The sequence below is a fragment of the Myripristis murdjan genome, chromosome 9 (genome assembly GCF_902150065.1).
Source record: "Myripristis murdjan chromosome 9, fMyrMur1.1, whole genome shotgun sequence".
Lineage (NCBI taxonomy): Eukaryota > Metazoa > Chordata > Actinopteri > Holocentriformes > Holocentridae > Myripristis > Myripristis murdjan.
Genome location: NC_043988.1, coordinates 35,767,463 through 35,787,894, shown reverse-complemented (window position 1 = coordinate 35,787,894; position 20,432 = coordinate 35,767,463). Strand labels below are relative to the sequence as shown.

The 20,432-nt window shown below is 39.5% G+C and overlaps 1 protein-coding gene across 1 annotated transcript; it reads right to left on the bottom strand.

The window, feature by feature from the left end:
- Positions 1-5,385: 5,385 nt before the first annotated feature.
- Positions 5,386-19,378, bottom strand: LOC115365015 (uncharacterized). Its single transcript, XM_030059726.1, has 5 exons — positions 19,291-19,378; positions 18,116-18,175; positions 8,858-9,469; positions 8,736-8,774; positions 5,386-8,198 (listed from the first exon to the last, which is right to left on the bottom strand). Exons 1-5 carry the CDS (start codon positions 19,376-19,378, stop codon positions 5,452-5,454), a joined length of 3,546 nt encoding a protein of 1,181 aa, XP_029915586.1. The 3' UTR covers positions 5,386-5,451.
- Between the last annotated feature and the right edge of the window lie 1,054 nt (positions 19,379-20,432).

The following is a 20,432-nucleotide window of genomic DNA, read 5'->3' as shown; positions in this document are numbered from 1 at the left end:
CCCTGCAGAGAAATCAAGTACAGGACACACACACGCCTGGAAATCTTTAGAGTGTGTATGAAAACAGCTCCTCCTGCTGCTTTGGCAAGTGCACTTGAAAAAGCTCATGTGTTCATCAATATGAAAACCAAAATATTTAACTTATGGCTCCCAGCATAAAACTGATAGGTGCTAAGAGCAGTTGAGGGGTGTCCTAAAATGGAATAATTCAGTTTTCATTTTGTTAATATTCTCCATTTTGTACCCCAGTTAGCTGTATTAAGAAGGCACTTAATGCATTTTTCTTCAAATCCTACACATGAAAAAAAATCATCTGCATATGGTAGAATACTTATCATTTCCCCTCCAAAAATTCTCCTAGAAAAGTGTTGCAGCATATTTTAGTACCACCACATCATTTGAAAGGTCTAATCATGTTGTGTAATAACATCCAGCTCATTTTGATGGACAGTTTTAAACACAAACAGCAGGGGGCGTCACAGTGATCGTCTCTCCCCATAAACACTACAGTCTGACTGGATGTCAGCGGTTAATAAAGGTTTTCTGCAGCTTTGGAGCAGCAGCCACACAACCTCTGTTCTTCCCTGATGAACCACTTGATGGCAGCATCAAAAAGAAGAGGGCACTGTTCACATCCGTGTTGCTCTTTGATTTGAAATCCAAACATTTCTGTGATCTTAAGTTGCAGTTAAGGGAACAAAAATGTATTTATGCAAACCTATTATCTTTATTTCTATTTTTCCACAGCCGTGAAGAGAGACTGGAGAATAATCAGCAAAAATAGCAGAAAAGTGACAAATGTGCACACAACATAATTTAAATGGAAAGTACTATCATATGCATGAGATAGTATAGGCCTATACAGCTGAAAAACAAACAAATACAAACAATAAACAGAGAGACGAACTGTTGGTACATTCAATGGACACACACACACACACACATATGGATGGAATAGATGCATCAATACACAAAACACACACATCTAGGAACACATTACCACTGAACACACATAACTTTATGTTATTCTGTTGAAGTTAAAAACTCATAAATTCAAACTTTAAATGATCTTCTTTGGTCTCTGATATTGTGCAGTTGTGGTTAACTTGTGTTATGCTGCCATCTAGAGGTTCATCAGAGAAAAACACGAGTTGTGTTGTTGTGGGCCTGATGCTGCGGCTCCGAGGCTGCAGCCACAAGAAACATCAGTGGTGTTTGACACAAAAGGTTGTGTTTCATATAAAGGCAAAGGCTATTAAATAACATAACTGCAATCTGTTGTAACAGCATACATCTATAATATAATTAATGCATTTGATTTATGACTCAAAGACCTCAAAAAACTAACAAGATGACAAATATTAATCATCTCTGGTTGAACAAAATTAAACCTGAGAACAAACACAAGACATGGACTGAATCTAAATGTGGTTTATTTCTTATCTAATGTAATTAGATAAGAAATATGCATTTATATCAGACACAAAGTCAAATCAATGCGTGTCAATGCATATCTGCTGTAATATATATAATTTTGCTGTTTGATCTGGGCCCCTCGTGTTTTCACTCCATCCTGTAACATTTCAGCCTCATGCTGTTCATCATCACAAAACAAAAATCATTTTAACTGCAGCAGACTTTCAGGTGTTGTGCCTTTACTGACCTGCTGTGTGTTCACGCTGATAAACTGAACTTTACAGCTGCTACTGAGGAAAAGAGGACCAGTGTTACAATTTACAGGATTATTTCTCGTCCATTCAAGAGCTAATTCAATTTGACATTTATTTATGAGTATTAAATCTTTACAAAATACAAAAGCACATATATCTCGTTCAGCAAGACAATGCATCCTGCCATCCTGCAAAAACGCTTCAGGAACCGTTTGAAAAACAAGTTCAAGGTGTTGACTTGGCCTCCAGTTCCTCAGCTCTCAAGCCAATCAAGCCTCTGTAGGATGTGCAAGACAAACGAGTCTGATCCATGGAGGCCCCACCTTGCAACTCTCAGGACTTAAAGGATCTGCTGCGGACGTCTTGGCAGCAGATACCACAGCACACCTTCAGATGTCTAGTGGAGACCACACCTCGACGGGTCAGGACTGTTTGGGCAGCAAAAGGGTGACCCACACAATATTAGGCAAGTGCTCATAATGTTATGACTGATCGGTGTATATACAGTGCTGCATTCTTGGCGAGCCAGCCAGGAGAAGCTGCCAGTCAAATTAAGAGAATTATAGAAGTTATTTTACCTGTTCACCAGACCACACAGACATAAAATAGTTAAAGTCTGGCAAATATGGAGGTCGTAGATAGAGAGAATATTAAACTACCTAACTCAGTTATTGTTAATGGACTCACTGATACAGATTTAGATGGGGACCTAACTGACTCCTTGAACAAATATGGGCTCATTGCAAAAACAGGGTAGATTAACCCCAATCTCAACACCACAAAAATGTTATTACAAAATAAAACAGTGGATCTGCAGTAAACATCTTGCAGCCTGTACTAATAAATTGCTCCTCTGAACCGAGACTCTGGTCAAACCTTTCAATAGATATGAATATAGTGCTACAAAAAGGCAAATTTGGCATAAATATAAGCAAATTTATTACAGTTTCACCGTAGGCCAGACTACACAGGATGATTACAGGCGTCAATAACATGTTTGAGTTCATTTGTTAGACCAACAGAAACAACACTGAGGCCACAGTCGCAGACGTCATTTGTTCAGGCTGCTGGGCTCTGATCTAAAGCAGCTGGGTAAGATGCTTCCAGAACTCACTGTTGAAAATCATGGAGGAACAAACAAGTTCACTCACTGACACTCACAGGCTGTTCACTGACAGGAAGATTATGGACCAATCAGAGGTAAATTCTCTTCCTGCAGACAAATGAGGCTGAATGAGTGCATGTAAAATGCTTGCTATGAGGGATTATAGAAGGCTATGCTGATTTCCAGGTAGCTGTTGTACCTAATTGGCACCTGAGTTCTCAGGCGCTGGCTTCCCTCGGACTCGACTCCCAGCCTGGCCATCGCCCCGCTCTGCCATCGCCCAGCCCCCAGCCACTCCGTCTACAAGCAGCTCCACAATAAATGACCTCTCTACCTCATTCCTGCCTCTGCGTCTCTGTGTCCTGCTCTTGGGTTTCTGCTCTGAATCGTAACAGAAATACTGACTCTGTTTATTTTAGCTTCAGTTTACTGAACTTTATTTACACCAACAGAGAAACAGGTACAGGACAAACAAGAGAATAAATGTCCAAGTTGGCGAGAGAAAAACCAAAGCATCTTAAGGGCATCTCACCTCCAAATACAACAGAAAAACAAACAGCAAATGTTAACCTCAGTGGTTTCTTCAACATGACTCAGCAGTTTTGCTGATGTGTCAGGATTTATCGAGGACAGTGTGTGGGATTGTTTTTCTGTTCTCTCTACAACAATCACAGCTGGTTTAACACATGCAGGAACTCTAAGAACATATGGATACAGAATAGAAGTGGTTACATTAATTTAATAATAAACATAAGAAGATATATGATTGTAAAGCAACAATTTCTTTCACATAACAGAATATATTTCTGGGTTGTGCAGGTGTGACTCAAAATACAATCAAAAACAAGATTAAAAATATTGAACTAAAATAATGAACGTAATTGAACAAATACAAGATTTAATATGTAAAATTCACTGTTTAACTACAAAAAGTAGAATCGATGTATGATTAATCATTCTTCAGCATTTCACATTTCTCTGATGTGAAAGGTTGAATTCATATAAATTTTAGTCTGCTATAATATTTGGGATTTTGTTTTATTGTTTGAGGGAAAACAGGTGGTTTTACAATAAATGGTATTGGTGAAATGGTGATGAAATGCTGGTGGTGATTTTAGATTTAATTTATGTGCACAACAGAATAAGACAAGAAAAGACCAGTTTTTTAGGTGAGATTTAAAAACCCATAGGTTTGTAGAATGGATCTCACTTCAATAAAACATAAGAAGCACAAACATCAAATAATCAACAAATGTAAACAAGTAAATAAAGTCAAGAGCAGACATCAGGTAAAGCAAAGCAAACAACATATCACTGATTCTTGGGAATTTGGATAAAACAGGTTTTAATTTAAAAAAAAAAAAAAAAAAAAAAGTGTGTTAAATTACAAAATCTGAAGCAATGTACCGGTGCAACCTCCTCATTTTGCATTTTTTTCATAAAATAGGTTTTTCCAGTTATTAGGCTACTTTGTTTTTGGCAACACCATCACTGTAATGTTTTTTTTTTATTGGGAACAAAAAACATATTTTTGTATTAAAGAGACTATTACTTTAATAACTCAACAGCACCAAAGAGACATATTGTAAACATATTCATTTAAAACCAATATAACTGCCTCTGACGGTGGTGACACTAATCTGACGGTGGTGACAGTGGACTCATTAAAACATACATTTCCAAAATTTATACCACTCAAGTCAATGGCTTCTTGCTTAACAACTTTATTTAACTATTTGGTACAAAAAATAACAATCCTGAGCTCTGTTATAAGCATTTTTCAGACTTCAGTCATCACCGTCACACAGAAAACCTGACGGTGGTGACGTCTGAGGGTGGTGACAAAAACCTGCTCTTTCACATGATAAGCATGAGTTGTTCACATTAGCCAGGTTGTTTCCCTCCTGTTGCTACTTGCATCAGACCTCTTCTTAAAAAGTATACATTTATTCCATAATCTAATTTAATATTTTTTATACACAAGTGACGGTGTTGACAATTTATGGTTGTGACAGTAGCAGTGTCCAAAAATATGAAGAGATTTAAGAGAAAATAGCAAACTTCCAGGAGCCTGAGCGGTCTTGAAGCGTGCAGTAGAGCTGAAGGTTTGAAAAGGGGTCCTCAGGAATGCAGCTGACCTTGTAGTTTTTTTATTATTATTTTTTAAATAAATATCTGACGGTGGTGACGAATATCTGGGACACATTTTGAGCAACCACAAAATAATAGTAAATATTGTTCAAAACCCATCGTTTGTAGTTTTTAATACACGTTATGATGTACTCTTTCATGCGGTAAAGATATTATTCAAAGAAATTATTACTTTTTGTTGTTTTAATCAAGTTGAAATGATTATCTCCTATCCGAGGACAACTGGTTTTGTAGGGTATGGGCCAACATATAATCGTTAAATTAATACAAATTAAAAATAAACCTATAAAAGAACCTTACAAATGTGCAAAGGACCCCCTGATTATGCCCTTGATTCTTTTTATTCATTAAAATGTTGTACATTTCCAGCAGAAATAGCATTTTTCTTAGTGGGACATGATTTATCCAAATTCTCAAGAATCAGTGATATAATAAATCAGTATAATAAAATGTGTGTGTGTGTGTGTGTGTGGTGAAGGTGGGGTCACAGTGATGTCATTATAATGAACAAACTGGACAGAATTATCAGAGGATGATACATTTGTCTTTGTCTTTCTGTTCCCATTCTTTGATTTCCTTTTCATGTTCTTTCTTCAGTTTTTCTAATTCCTCCTTGAGATTTTTTTCTTTGTAGTCTGACAGCCCCTTTAAGAGGTCATATTTCTCCTTTTTCTCTTGAATTTGTTTCTCGTGTTCTTGCTTCAGAGCCTTCATCTCCTCCTTATGTTTTTCCATCATAGCTGCAAACTCCTTGATCTTTTTCTCTCTGAATTCATTGAATTCTTCTGCCTTCTTTCTTGCCTCCTCTTCATATTTCTTCTTCATATTCTCCAGTTCTTTCTTATATTCTTCCTCTAATTCTTTTCGCTGTTTTTCCTCCTGTTCTCTTCTGATTCGATCTTCTTCTTTTCTTTTGTTTTCTTCTTTCCTCCTTTCCTGCTCGTACTCTTCCTGAAGCTTTTGAAGTCTCGTTCGCTCCTCCTCTCGTCTCTGTTCATCTTCACAATATCTTTTTTCCCACCATTCTTTTCTTTGCTTCTCCCAAGCCTCTCGCTGTTTTCTCATTTCTTCTCTGCTCTGCTCCAGCTGCTGGTCAACATTTTCTTTTTGTTCTGATTCTGATTTGATTTTGTTCTCCAAGGCTTCAAGTTTTTGTTTCCATTCCTGTCGCTGAACTTCCTCCTGTTCTTTCCTTTTCCTGTCTTCTTCTTCTCTCCTTTCATTTTCTTTCTTTCTCTCCTCTCGCTCTTTGTTAATGTCTTCCTCCTTTTCTTTAAGAAGTTTAGCTCTCTGTTTTCTCTCCTGTTCAATTTCAGATCTCTGTTCCTCCATTCTTCTTCTTACTGCTTCCATTTCTTCTTCATGTTTTCTTTCCAGCTCCTCCTTCTCTCTCTTCATCTCTTCTTCCTTCTCCTTCAAAATCTTCTCCACTTCCTTCTGTATGGCTTCCTCGGCTTCTTGGAACATCTCAGTGGTGTAGCAGCCTCCTCCATTTGTCTTCACCATGTTGTCGATCTTTGTCAGCAGCTCTCTGACTTGTGTGCAGTTTGTCTGATCCCTGTTGTTGAAGACATGGTATCTCCCTCCACAGTCAGCTATCAGCTTTTTGACAAAGTCATTACCCTTCTCTATGTAACTCTCAAAAGATTTATTTCCCAGATCATCTCCTCTAGTGAACACAACAATGATGAAATCTCCTGACTTCTCACCAAAAACTTTCTTGATCAGATTCACTGTTTCTTTTTCCTCCTGTGTAAAGCGACCAATCTGCAGCACCAGTAAGAACACATGTGGTCCAGGAGCCAACATGCTGATGCACTTCAGAAGCTCCTGTGCAACTACATCATTGGAGAGAGTTGTGTCGAACAAGCCGGGCGTGTCGACCACAACAACAGGCCTGCCATCAATCTCTCCAGCTGCTTTCTCACAAAATTTGGTCACAGACATCATACTGGGTTCAGAATTAAAATGATCTTTGCCCAAGATGGTGTTTCCACTTGCACTCTTCCCACTGCCAGTCTTCCCTATCAGCACCATCCTGAGGCCCTCTGTGCTCTGACTTTCAAAACCTGCCACCTCTCCCTTCATTTTCAGATTGTGCACTTCAGCTGTGAGTCTTGTAATAGTTTTCTCCTGCTCTACAATCTTCTTCAACTGAGCCTTGATAAACATCTCCATTGTAAAGCATCTGGATCCTGCAGGACTCATCTTTTCCACAGCATCCAACACCTCAGGTGCTTGCTGTCTGTCCTTGATGTTGAGGACAACGTATCGTCCTCCATAACGCTGACAGAGCTGCTGGATGTCCTGGTCCTGACTTAGAAAGTTAACAACAGCTGGATGGTTAGGATCTGACTCCACAGTGAACAGAATCATGGTAAAGTCATTGACCTGTGAGCTGAATGTGCTCTGGATGGTCTCTAACTCTCCTGTGTCTTCATCCGTGAGGGGACCCACAGGTATGACCAGGACGAAGGCGTGGACGCCCTCAGGATCACAGAGGGAGACACACCTGAATGATTCCTTCATCACTGCCTCCTGAGGTTTTCCAGACAAGGCAGGAAGCTCCACCAGGCAAACCCGACGTCCACACACCTCTCCCTGATTCTTCACACACACTGCAGACTCAGAGCCTGAATCAAACATCTTCTGGCCCAAAATGGCCTCGGGTGCTGAAGTCTTCCCTGCTCCTCTCCTCCCACAGAGCACCAGGTTCACACACTCTGGTCTCACAGTAGCTGTCTCTTCAGTGGAGGTGAGGCAGCTCTCATTGTTTTCTCTCACAATGTTCTCCATCATCTCCATTAACAGTGGACGGTTATCTGATAACATGCTGTAGTGCCTTCCTCCACATTCTTTGAGGAGCTGCTTTACAGATGAACTTGTTCCACCTCCCTCATGTGTGCTGATGACCATGGAGTGTTTAAAGGCCTCTTGACCAAACAAACTCAGGATGAACTTCAGAGTGAGTCTGTTCTCCTCTGTGAAGTCAGAAGGCTTCACTAACAGCAACAGAACATTTGGTCCAGGAGAGCAAAGATCCATGCAGTTCTTCATCTCTTCTCTCACTGTTTCCACAGGCAGACTGAAGATGTCAGGAGTTTTCACCGCTGTTAAACGTTTTCCTTTCCACTCTCCACAGGCAGCCAAACAGTGCTTAGTGCTTGTGTGAATTTTGTTAAAATGGAAAGCTGTTTTCTTCATGATAAAGTTTCCCAATGTCGTTTTTTTGTCCTCACTTTTCCCAAACAGTACAATCCTTAATTCAGATGCTATAAAACAATGAAACAAAATTATTAAAAAAGATTTTTCCAAGATTCAAGTGAACACAGTCCCATTACCCCATTCTCACATTCATTACAATATTAATTGAGAGAAAGATGGAATACTGGGGACATGGATTCATTGTTATTGTGCTAAAATTAATGTGACCTGTACCTTTAAGTATAAGAAGACTGATTCAGCTGACTCTAGACTGTCATCAAGGACAAGGTGGTTCAAAAATGGACATTCACATCTGTCTTCACTGTCTTCCTGCCTTGTCTTACAAGTTCTATCAAGCCTCTAGTTCCACACTACAGACACCAACATGGGATGACATCTGGAACTGGATAATTTAGCTAATAATTAATTCCATTATTCATGTTTGAAAATCTTTGTAAAGCTCCACTCTAACAACAGACATCTACTTATGGTTTGAAAACAGTTTAATTAGTGTATAATTAAACTTTGAATTTATCAACTTTGTAAGACAAAGTCAAGATACTGGAAAATAGCTGAATAATAAACAGTTTTGACTGTTTACTTACACTGGATGTTTGTGTTATTTCCCTTAATAGATTTGAGTCCTGTAAAAAGATAATACCATCAGTTACACAGAGGATGAACAGCATCCTCAGACTTCATAGTCAGAATGTTCTCCTGCACTTACCAGCAGCTCTAACACGATCCAAATTGAAAGGCTTTGGTGTTTGATGATCAGCAGCTGCATCCTTAAACACATCACAGCTCACAGGCTCTCCATTGTTCTCCTTCACTACTTGACGCAGGCAGGCTAACAGCTCTGAGAGTTCAAGGTTCATTCGGTTCAAGTGTCTGTATCTACATTTTCTGATCATGTCCTTTAAGGCTGGATGTTGCATGTAGTTTCCAGCTGATCTCTCCTCTCTGGGTGTTGATATCAGTACCAGTGAATGATCAAAAGAGTGCTCACTGAAGGCTTCAAGGACTCTGTGTAACCTCAGTTTCTGATCCTCAGTGAAGTCTTCAGGCTGTAGTACCAGCAGGAACACATGAGGTCCAGGGGCAGAGAGCCTCACACAGCTTTCTACATCCTGTGTCAGTTTGTCTTGAGAGATGTTGGGAAGCAGCAGATCTGGAGTGTTGATGAGTGTTATTTTCTTCTCTTTCAGCTGTCGACTCACTCTCAGACAGCGATTAGCTGCTCTCTGAAGATCAAACACCGTCTCTCCCAGTATGAAGTTCCCCACTTCACTCCTGTGAGTCCAACTGTTCCCCAGCAGCACAACCCTCAGCTCAGACACTGAAATGAAAATGCTTAGTCAACACAGAGAATAAACATTAATCTTCCTCTTGACCTCACTTTAACTTTAAGTAGGTTAATGAACAGGGAGAAAATCCCACACCAGAAGATGCAGACAAAACCTGTCAGTCATCTACATTTTGCAAACACTCTTTTAACTTTGACTCTTGCAGAAAAAGTGAAGCTGATTTTTTCCTGCCTACAACCTCAGATACAACCTCAGATACTATCAGCCAATTAAAATATACAGCAAATAAATATAGTGTTGAACCTTGAGCCACTTTTGACCCTTAACCCCCACAACATCACACAAGACTGGGCATGCTTCCAGCAGCAAGCTACTGTCAATACCCTGAACAAAATGAACACCCGATCTACAATGAATCACTCCATTCGATGGGAAGAAATTACTCAAAAATCCCCTCATTCAATGGGGCGGAATTGTGCAATTTTTGCAACCCAGTTTACCCAGATTACAGGAATTACTCCAAAATCCCCATCGAATGGAAACGGGTTTCTATTGGCTGACCTCTGGGGGCCCCCGCCCACTGCCTGCGCATGCGTGAGCCCCGAAGCGAGAGCCTTAAGAAAAATGGCGGACATTCCTTTTATTCTCAGTGGAAAATGCAATATTTTAAGATAGCTTATGCATTCAAATGCGTTTTGATAACATTTCTAGCGGGAAATGTGCATTTTATTTCCAAAATCTTCGTTCAGTTAGTGTATATAATGTTTACTTTGTTAGTTATTACGAAGATTCTTTCAGGTTTCTATCGTTGCTATGGCTGTTGCTATGGATGCTGCTACCACTGTCGCTGATGTAGCTTCCGCTCGGAAGTATTGTCCTCACTGTCACCGTGTAAATCTGGGGAGGGAGGCGTGGGGTTAAGCTGCTCTCACAGAAACCTGAAATGAGCATGACCTACTAATAACGCATTGCGTGCTCCTCGCATGTAACCTGTTTTAATCGACTTCTATGGTTTTAATTCCGTGTGGTCACCACACAAACGGTGTTCACTGGAAGTCAGCGAGGATCCGTGACGTCACGCTGTGGGTGGTGGTTCATAGATCCCGGTAATGCAAATTTAATCGATATTCCGGAAAAAGGTCTGATTATTAGCCATAACGTTGTAACCATCCAAGGCAGACTTACCACGAGCTATGAGGATGTGTAACGATGGCATGTGCTTCAGCCGAGTCCACAACTCCCGTATAATATCAACTTTATTTTAAGAAAACATGTTTTATTTGCGATGTCATATCACGGAGAAGCACTACATTACCCATAATCCTAGTGTTTATCAGCGACGTGTCTGATTTGACTTTCATCAATAAAGTCAATAAAGTGTAATAAAGTGCATGAAAGTTGATAATATGCTGATATGTTACGCCATTGAACACAACCCTTTCAGTCAGCGAAACAGAGCGGGTGGAAAAACCGCGGAAACACGTCAAAATAGCACTAACGATTTATATATATTTTTTATTTTTCATAACACATCTTTATTCATGATATAAACATAGGCTACATGTTAAGGTTATAGTTTTGGTGTTGAAAAACTACCGTATGTATGTTTTTTAAACCTAATTTCAAAACTTTTATCCTAACCCGGAAGAGGCGTACCAGAATTACAATCTGCGCGGAGTTGCAACACACAGAGGTGTCCTGCGCCATAGGTTTTGTAGTTCTAATATGTTATGTCTATTACGTGATGTTGTGATCACTACTTTTTCAATCTTCGTTACAGTTTTTGGGTGTGGGAAGAACGCCTGTTTGGTCAGATTTTATTTATTTTTTTCTTAACATAGTAAAATCATGTTTTTTCCATGTTTTGACACTAGTCAGTGGCACACTAGTCATTGGTTTGCCATCGGGTATGATAGTAGAGGTCAAGAGCTTTCCAAAAATGTTGACCCCATGTCTGTATCATTTTTTTGTTGCTGCACTGTAAGCCTTTAAAAGTGTCTCAGGTTGCCATATTACAGTTTTTCTCCATTGGTTTGGCTCATTTCTTGAAACTGAAATGACATTCTCAAAATAACACGGACAAAACTCCAAACCTCTTGGCAATTGTTCAAAACATACTGGAACTTCTCATTCATTTCATGAAATTGCAAATGTCTTAGTACATGTCTCAATGTCTCAGTACATCTTTGCAAATGATTTAGTACAGTTAGCCTACAGTTAGCACAATTTCCAAGTGAATAGATCTTGTTGATCTAAACTGACTGTTGGGTTCTCAGTCTAATGGTTGTTCTCTCCAAAACATGTCAGCATCATTTCATTGTCTACGTCATCACATGCACAATAGTCTGTTCAATTGTCAAAATTAGTCAAGAACATAATACCATGAATAATACCATATATGAATCTCTTGGAACATTTGATAAATTGTTCACAGTTTTTTTCAATCATTTTTTTCCAGTATAATGAAACTGGGATCCACTTTGTCGTCATCTTCACCTCCAAACCACAGCAGAAGTTTTCTTTTGCAAATGTGTTCATACCTTTTCATTGGATTCACACATTTTTCACGCTCTTTTGCACAACACTTCTCACATGTGTCATTTACATGGCCCTGACTCCATTGACTTCACTATGGTAGTCAAAAGCAAAACATCTGCTCACAGCTGATAGAAATGAGCTGCATCACTGTGAAATCACTAGTGCACCTGCATCACTGCCCTTTCCACAAATCACCATTCACCAATCAGGATGCACCTACAAAAAAGGGCCTATAAATTGTATTCTGTATTTTTTTGTTTCAACTCCTTTGAGTTTTTCTGTGTAATACTGTATGTGAATTACAGTATTTCAGTTTTTGCTATCAATACAGTAAAATTTCACCTCAAAGTCTTTGAGTTTGGATGCAGTTCTTTACTGTAAGTTCACATTTGAATGTGTTGCACACAGGAGAACCTTGTTCAAACAGAGCTGTATTTTGTATTCTGCTGTCAGCTGTGTTACAGTACAGTAGAGCTGATTGAAGGAATCTACTCATCTGGGCAGAAGTTGAGTTGTTTGAGGGAAATATTGGCTTTTGCTACTTGCTTTACAATATGTAACTATGTAAATTGCCAAAAAAAAAAAAAAAAAAAAAAAAAATGACTGCAATACACACAGGAAAAAGTAAAGTGGAACCTGCTCAGACTAAAAAGGGTGTGTTGCATTTTGGTTTTGAGTATGAAGTGAGTGAGTGGCTGGATTTACTCACCTGACTGCAAGTTGTATTGGGCGGTGACAAAATGTGCTTTTGCTGCATGTTTGAAATGTTTGTCATGGTAAGAGCCTTTTGCAAACAAAATGTGTTATTTTGGGAAGAGCGCCTCTCATTAGGCCTAAGTATTAGCTGTTTTGATACCAGGGTTTCTGAGTTGACAGAGGAGGTAAAGCGATTGCAATTTCCTTGGCAGTATGAGTGCAATGTGTGATGTCAAACCTTGGAGGCTACTCTTACTGTAAAATCCTATTTTTTTTTTTTTTTTCAGTTTTATACACAATTGTATTCTGTTAGCTAGACAAAAATAATTAGTACAATAACCACTGTCAGTGAAGGACTGGGCTCAGACTGAGAGGTGGACATGAGTGATATTTCAGTGGTCCTCTGCATTTTGGGGGCACTGACTATTGATATGAGAAGGAAACTTCATTTTGACACATGAGTGAACTGTTTTGGGAGAGATATGTGCTTTTGCAGGTGAACCATGGTGTTATGCTGAACCATCCAGGTTATTTTGGCAAAAGCACCAAGCGTGTTGAGAACGTCTGGTCTGTTTCAAGAAATGAGCCAAAGCAATTGAGAAGGATCTTTCTCATTTTGGGGGCACTGACTATTTATATGGGAAAGGAATTTAGTTCTGAAGCATGAGTGAACAGTTTTGGGAGAGATATGTGCTTTTGCAAGTGATCTATGGTGTTGTGCTGAACTGTAAGACTGTTTTGCCAAATGATCTTGAAGTTTTGAGAATGTAATTTCAGTTTCAAGAAATGAGCCAAACCAATGGAGAAAAACTGTAAGTTAATGGGAAAATATGAAATATGAAACATTGAGTATTTTAAGGGGAAAATAAGCTTTGAAATGGTCCAAATTGAAAAGTATGACTGTGTTTAAGACTAACATCAATATTATAAATAAATTTGGCCATTAAATACCCCCTTAAAGAAGTTTGACTGATTTTATCAAGCTTGGCCCTAAAAGAGGTCTGCAGATGTACACCTGAGACAGCCTTGGCTTGGAGCACGATGTAAATCAAACTTTGTCACAGAACAACAATGAAGACATCGTTTGAAAGGTCTTGACCTATGGAGTAACATATCTCAGTGTGAGACCAGTGGGCAGTTCCTGCTTCCCACGAGTGCCCTTTGAACCTTGCACCTGAGACACTTTCATTTCGGGTGAAGTGAATGTGTAAGGGTCAGCTGCTACATGGATGCCCTGTCTCTCACTCATCTTTACTCCTCTGGAAAGCTAACATGTTCATTCATCAGTCTAGATGAATTGTTCTTTACATTTGTTAAAAGAGTAGTATAGCACCTTTTCAAGAATAAAGCAGTGCATAATGTGTGTGGTTGAGCAAGTGAATTACAGTGAATGTGAGCAGAACAGAGGAAAGAGGAGTGAAGCTGTCAATCTGACAGTAAATGTACCCACAGGGAAATTGCAGTGCCATAGCAGCAGATAAAACAGCCACACACAACACAATAAAGACAGTAAAAACCACATTAAAAACAGACTAAGAAGTGCAGTAAAATAAATAAGTAAATAGTAAAATAAATAAAATAAAATAAAATACAATGAAGTAAAATACAATGAGGACCACAGAGGCTGAGGCACTATAGGCAATCGATGGGGCAGTAACTAATAAAAATATGAAGAGTTCATTTGCAAAAACAGATATCTCCATTTGAATTTATCAAATCTTTTCAAACTTTTTTGAATTTTATTACAGTTTACTTTATATTTATTTCTATTTTTTATATGTTTATTTAGCCTGGCATAATGTTTATTATCCTAAATCATGCTTTGTTTGTGTGTGTATATAAAGGTGTGTGTCCTCCAAGCAGTATCAGTGAAAAAGGTGCATTGATTTTAAGGATGGCTTTTATCTGTTTTTGCAAATGAACTCTTCATATATATGTAATATGTTATATGTAAAATATATACACATATATAGGCTATGTCGCCTTTATTTGCGCAAATATACTTACTATAATCAGTTTGAAATGATAATTTAAATATCATGAAATGTTACATTACACTGCAATTAACTTTATTTTGAAAAATGAACACCGGAGTCATCACCCGCCTGTTTGATTTCTAATGCTGCGTGCTCGCAGCATTTTGACATAATTTGAATGAAATGCTGTTTTTGTGTGGAATATGAACGTATGTCTGGGGAAAATCACATGGAGGGAAGCAAATCTGGGTGCCACAACCCCTCCAGTGGTTTCACCTGCACCTGCACCACCAAGAAAAAAATTACAACACCTGCACCGGCACCGTACGAGTCCAAAAGGGAGAGAAACTTTCAAGACTACAGCAGCGCACTGACATAGATTGTGTAACAAAGCAAAGAGTTGCCACTCCGCTCTATTTTCATTGGCTAACAGCAGCACACTGGTTTAGCTTGTCTATTCAAAGAAGAGGTATCACTTCGGCTTATTTTTCAATCTATGTTATCACATGCATACTACTGCTCATTCATTTGTAGTTGAATTGTTAAGTGTGTCTGATAAGTAATTGAAATTAAAATAATAATAATAATAATAATTTAACATATTGTTAAAAATGGGGGAATCGTTCAAATTCAAACGATGCCCACCCCTACTCATGAAAGTGCTGTCAACATTAAAGCTCTGCAGTTTCCTATAAAAATACATACGTTGATGTGCCTTCTTACAGACAGCATCCACATGGAAATCAAAACAGAGCTTGTCATCAATGTTAGTGCCAAGATATTTGTAATTATGGACCAGCTCGACGGCTTGATCCTCAATGACAAGAGGAGAGGTGACTGACAGATGTTTACGAAAGTCTATCAACATTTCTTTAGTCTTTGACACACTGATGCACATAAAGGATGAAGAACACCAGTCTCACAAGGAAAGCAAGAACAGTGGATGCGGTGGGAAGACATCGAGAAGTGAAAGATCTCTTGGAAGGAGTTGTGGGACATGGAAGCATTCCAAACCAGCTTCATCATACGTGCCACATATTATGTCCTACCATCTCCTCAGAATCTTAGCGAATGGTATTGAGAAGATCCTACATGTGCCCTCTGTCTGTCTCCAGCTAATCTGAAGCACATCTTGGTTGGCTGCAAGACAAGCCTGACACAAGGCTGATACACCTGGTGGTACAATCAGGTGCTTGAGTGTCTGGCAGCTACGCTGGAGAGCAGACGGAGGGTTGTCAATGCCTTATGCTCTGGTCCCCTTCAATATGCCAAGCGTGTACATCATCGAGCTCACAGTGCCCTGGGAGGATACTATGGGTGAGACCTGTGAGTGCAAGAGGCTTAGCAGAAAAAGGGGGGTGGAAAGCCACAGTTCTCCCAGTTGAAGTTGGTTGCAGAGGTTTTGTGGGCCAGTCAACATCAAGGCTTCTCAAGGAAATGGGAATCTGAGGCCAGGCCCAACGTCAAGCCATCAAAGACCTGTCTGGAGCTGCTGAAAGGGCCAGTCAGTGGCTCTGGATCAGGAGGAGACATAACACCTGGGCTCCAAAATAACAGCATGCTGTCATTGGGGGTGTGAGAAGTAGAAGGGGCTAAAGTTGGGGGGGGGGGGGGGGGGGGGGGGGGGGGGGGCACACCTGGGACGCCAGATGATGCCGTTGAGCCCTCTGGAGGTGTTGTTGGCCTCACCAAAGAAACACCAAAGAAGGAGGGTGCCCACCTAATGTCCTCTGTGAAATTGTTAGCTCCTTCAGCCACCCAACCCTGAAATGTCATCATCTGTCATATCTGTCAGTTGTCATATTGAGTGAGATGCGTGAAACATCTTTTGTTAGCTCAATGATCCCACTTGCACTTCTAGCAGATAATTGGCAAAAACTGGACTCTGTACTACGATGCTGTGTTTGGCATGGTAAACAACTTCATATGAAGTGGACAGTTCCTCAAAAAATCAGATGGGGAGATGGGCGTGTGCAAAGTTTAACCTGTATTGCTTGGCATTTCTATTAAGAAATCTCAGCCATTGGATGGAGGAAAATACAGCTTTATCTTGGAAAAATATGGAACAGGAATAAATAGCACCAGTAAGATTAAAGGGTTTTCTCTGTGTAGGTACGTCCATTGAAAAATGTGGTTTATATTGCGGTGGGGCAAACACTATCGTTAGCTATCACAAGCTTGTCTCTCAATATAATATTGTAATAGTGATAGATATTGTAATTTTTATTTGGCGTAAAATCAGCTTGTAAACCCTATAGAGTTCCATGGGTGGAAGAGTTGAAAGATCAGCCTATTTTAGGTTGGACACAGAGTCCTCCAAAACATACAGAATCATCTATACTATACTAATTTAATCTCCCAGGAAATTATGCCTGCATGAGACATGAAAGCTTGGAATTGGGATATATTGTAATTGGGACAAGACTTTGACTGGGATGCAATTTGGAATAATAATATTGTTACTCTGAAAAATCCAAATTATCAGAATATATGATATTTTCTCATAGAGCATATCTAACACAGAGAATTATACATCAAATGGAAATGGTACCAGACCCATCCTGTCCACTCAGTTTCCCTGGAGCTGATGGCTCTTTTATTTTACATGTTGTATGGGGATGTCTAGTTGATTTTGATTTTGTAGCGTGTAGCGTATGTTATTCTGTCTGTATTACATTGATGTTACAATAAAAAATAAATAATAAAAAAAATGGCTGCCTACCAGTGGTGTGCACGGGATTTTTGAAGAGCAGGGTCAAATGAAAAAAGGTCAAATGAAAAAAAGGGCACTCTCCCTAGCGGGATCCGGGGGAGAAAGTTTTGGAAAATTGTACATTTAAATCCATCAATCTGGTGCCTTTTGAAAGCAAAATCAAGCTATATAGAATAACAGTGGTGCTCCGATCTATAGGTCTAGGGCTATGTGAAAATACAGGTGCAAAAAAACTTCATGAATTGCAACTCTGCTGTGACCAAATACACAGCAGCAGCGGCATTTTCAACCAGAGGGCACTAGGGGTGCAGCATTTTCAACCAAGAGGGCACCAGGGGTACAGCGTTTTCAACCAAGAGGGCACCAGGGGTACAGCATTTTCAACCAAGAGGGCACCAGGGGTACAGCATTTTCAACCAAGAGGGCACTAGGGGTACAGCGTTTTTAACCAAGAGGACACTTTGGAGCAGCATTTTCAACCAAGAGGGCACTAGGGGTACAGCGTTTTCAACCAAGAGGACACTTTAGCGCGTCAATTTCAACTAGGGGGGCATTTTCAACCCAAAAAAAAGGCACTTTAATTTTCAACCAGGAGGGCAGCAAGTTGTGATATTGTGATCCCAGATAAAATTATTCCTAAAGTTCCTACCAGTTCCTGCCACTAACCCTTACAGTTTGTGTCTCCGTGTCTTGAAATCTAAACTTAAATCTTATGAATCACAAAAACAGCTCTGGTTCAGTCCAATTTAACTTACTGTCAGGAGGCAGGAATTTCCAGCTGCTGCTGAGCTTCACAGGTCTCACATCATCATCATCTGTAAAAATACAGAAAAATAGAACATCATATGATCAAAACTGAATATTAATTTTGACTGAAAAATTTCACATAATCTGTAGGTGTTACTTAAATGACCCGTGTTTACCGATGTCCCCCTTTGATGAGCAAACATCTATTGGTGTTCAGAATATTTCCACCTTTTTATATCCCACAATCACAGCACCAAAGGGAATGAAATATGATGTTTATAATATGATGTTTGTGAGCTAACCAGGACAAAAACAAACAAACAAAGTCAGCTAAACTTTGTGTAAAGTTACATGGCAGCAGATCCAAGTGAAATGTGCATGTATATGTAAAGTGAAATGTAACGATCTGCCGCCACCAAGTGGAATTTTAATGTCATTACACCACTGGAATGACGAGCAGCTAGAATGAAGCAAAAGCTAAGAGAATAAGATGAACCTCCTGGATCCCTGAGGACAAACTGGGTCACTGCAGCAGAGAGATAAGTCAGTAAAATTATTTACAGAGAAAACTGATTCGTCATTTACTATTAAATCATTTTGCTTTGCTGATATGAAGCCAGGCACTTATAGGAAGAAAAAAAACACATTAAGGGTGTAGGAGCCAAATATGTATGTGACCTTTTTTATTTGTTTAGGCTTCACACATGTTCTGTGTGGTTACCATCACTTCCGGTCATTGGCACATGGGTGTGGTTTCACCTTATTTACCTGTTCATTCACTTGTTTAGAGGAACAGAGACAAAGAGGGTGAGTCGGGCTCCAATATTTTCTGTTGACCGGCACGTAGTATCAGATCACATCATTTGCACGTTAGCTTAGTTAATCGAGTACAACAGCAGAAACCACATCTGGACTTCACTCTGGATTTGTAAGAACGTGTCACAGTTACAAGTCTACTTAGCCTGTTAATGGCTTTTTTCATTGATAGTAGTCGCTCCAAAGGTAAATAGATAGAGATAAAGGTGATATAAGGTGAAAAGTGATATAATGAAGATTTTTAATGAAGTAAATTCATCGGTGGATAAATTTTTGTACTAAGCCAGATATTTTTTTTATTTAGTAAAATCTCTATTTCACTAGCAGAACAGAAGCAGAACAGCAGAACAACTGCAGCGGGTGATACGCTCTGCGGAGAGGGTGGTTGGCTGTCCCCTGCCCTCCCTCAAGTGCCTGCACGACTTCAGGGCGCTGAGGAGAGCACGGAAGATCATGGCCGACCCCTCCCACCCTGGCCACGGCCTCCTCACCCTGCTCCCCTCTGGGAGAAGGATGCGGCTGCCGAAGGCTGTGAAAGCCCGCCACAGACTAAGTTTTTTCCTCTCAGCAGCCAGGCTGCTCAATGACTCTGGCTTCCCTCCCACCCCTGCCCCCTAGTGACACCGGCACTGCACTTTATATTGTCATTGCTGTTATTATTTATCATATTTATGTTATGCATCATCATTGCACTGTTTGTATGTGTTGTAATTTGTTGTTGTAATTTGTGGAAAAAGAGAATTTAATACACACACGAAAATACCGCAACAAATTCCTATGTGTGTTACACAATGGTAAATAAAGGATATCTGAATCTGAAAAATGTTTCTGTAAGATGGATAAGAGAGAACAAAATATTTCTGAACAAAGTCACAGTTTGTGCATATTCATGGTGATTCTCACTCACCAGATGAGGAAGTTGCTTCTGCCATACTGAGAAACACAAAGGCATCCAACAGGAGGAGAACGTCTGCTGCTTGAAACACAAGAAGACAAATAATCAATCTGGGAACTCATTTCCTTTCCTGTTTAGTAGCAGTGCTGGTAATACTGGCAGTTGCACTATTGCAGTAGTTGTAGTAGTATAGAGGTACTAACTATTAGTAAATCTATCATTAGTGGTTGCAGTAGTAGTAATGTATGTGCAAACTGCAGAGGGAAGGCTTTTCTTCCTCATTTTGCTTTAATTTGGGCTTGAAGTCCAGCTAAAATTAAAATGCAGCTTTTGGTTTTAGCAGACTGTATGAGGGCTGTGGTGTCATCATTTGATAAAAAATAAAATAACAAAATAAAATATAGAAAACAGAACCCAAAATGAATACAGGCATTACACATTTTTGTAGTTTTTGATCTGATAATATCACCTGCATACTGTGTGTGGCTATCTGGGAAAATATCTTCACTTCTTTTCACAAATTCTGATGTAATTTCCTCTGTGACAAAAGAGGCAGAAATCCTGACAGAACAACGGGACAAAACTCATCATACACAGCTTCTGCTGTGTAGGAT

Excerpts from the sequence above, each read along its gene's own strand:
- LOC115365015 (XM_030059726.1), bottom strand. The coding sequence starts at position 19,378 with ATGATCTTCCGTGCTCTCCTCAGCGCCCTGAAGTCGTGCAGGCACTTG. Across the intron at positions 18,176-19,290 it reads AACCACCCTCTCCGCAGAGC|ATGATGATGATGTGAGACCT; the intron begins GTATCACCCGCT and ends GTATTTTTACAG. Across the intron at positions 8,775-8,857 it reads GGATCGTGTTAGAGCTGCTG|GACTCAAATCTATTAAGGGA; the intron begins GTAAGTGCAGGA and ends ATCTTTTTACAG.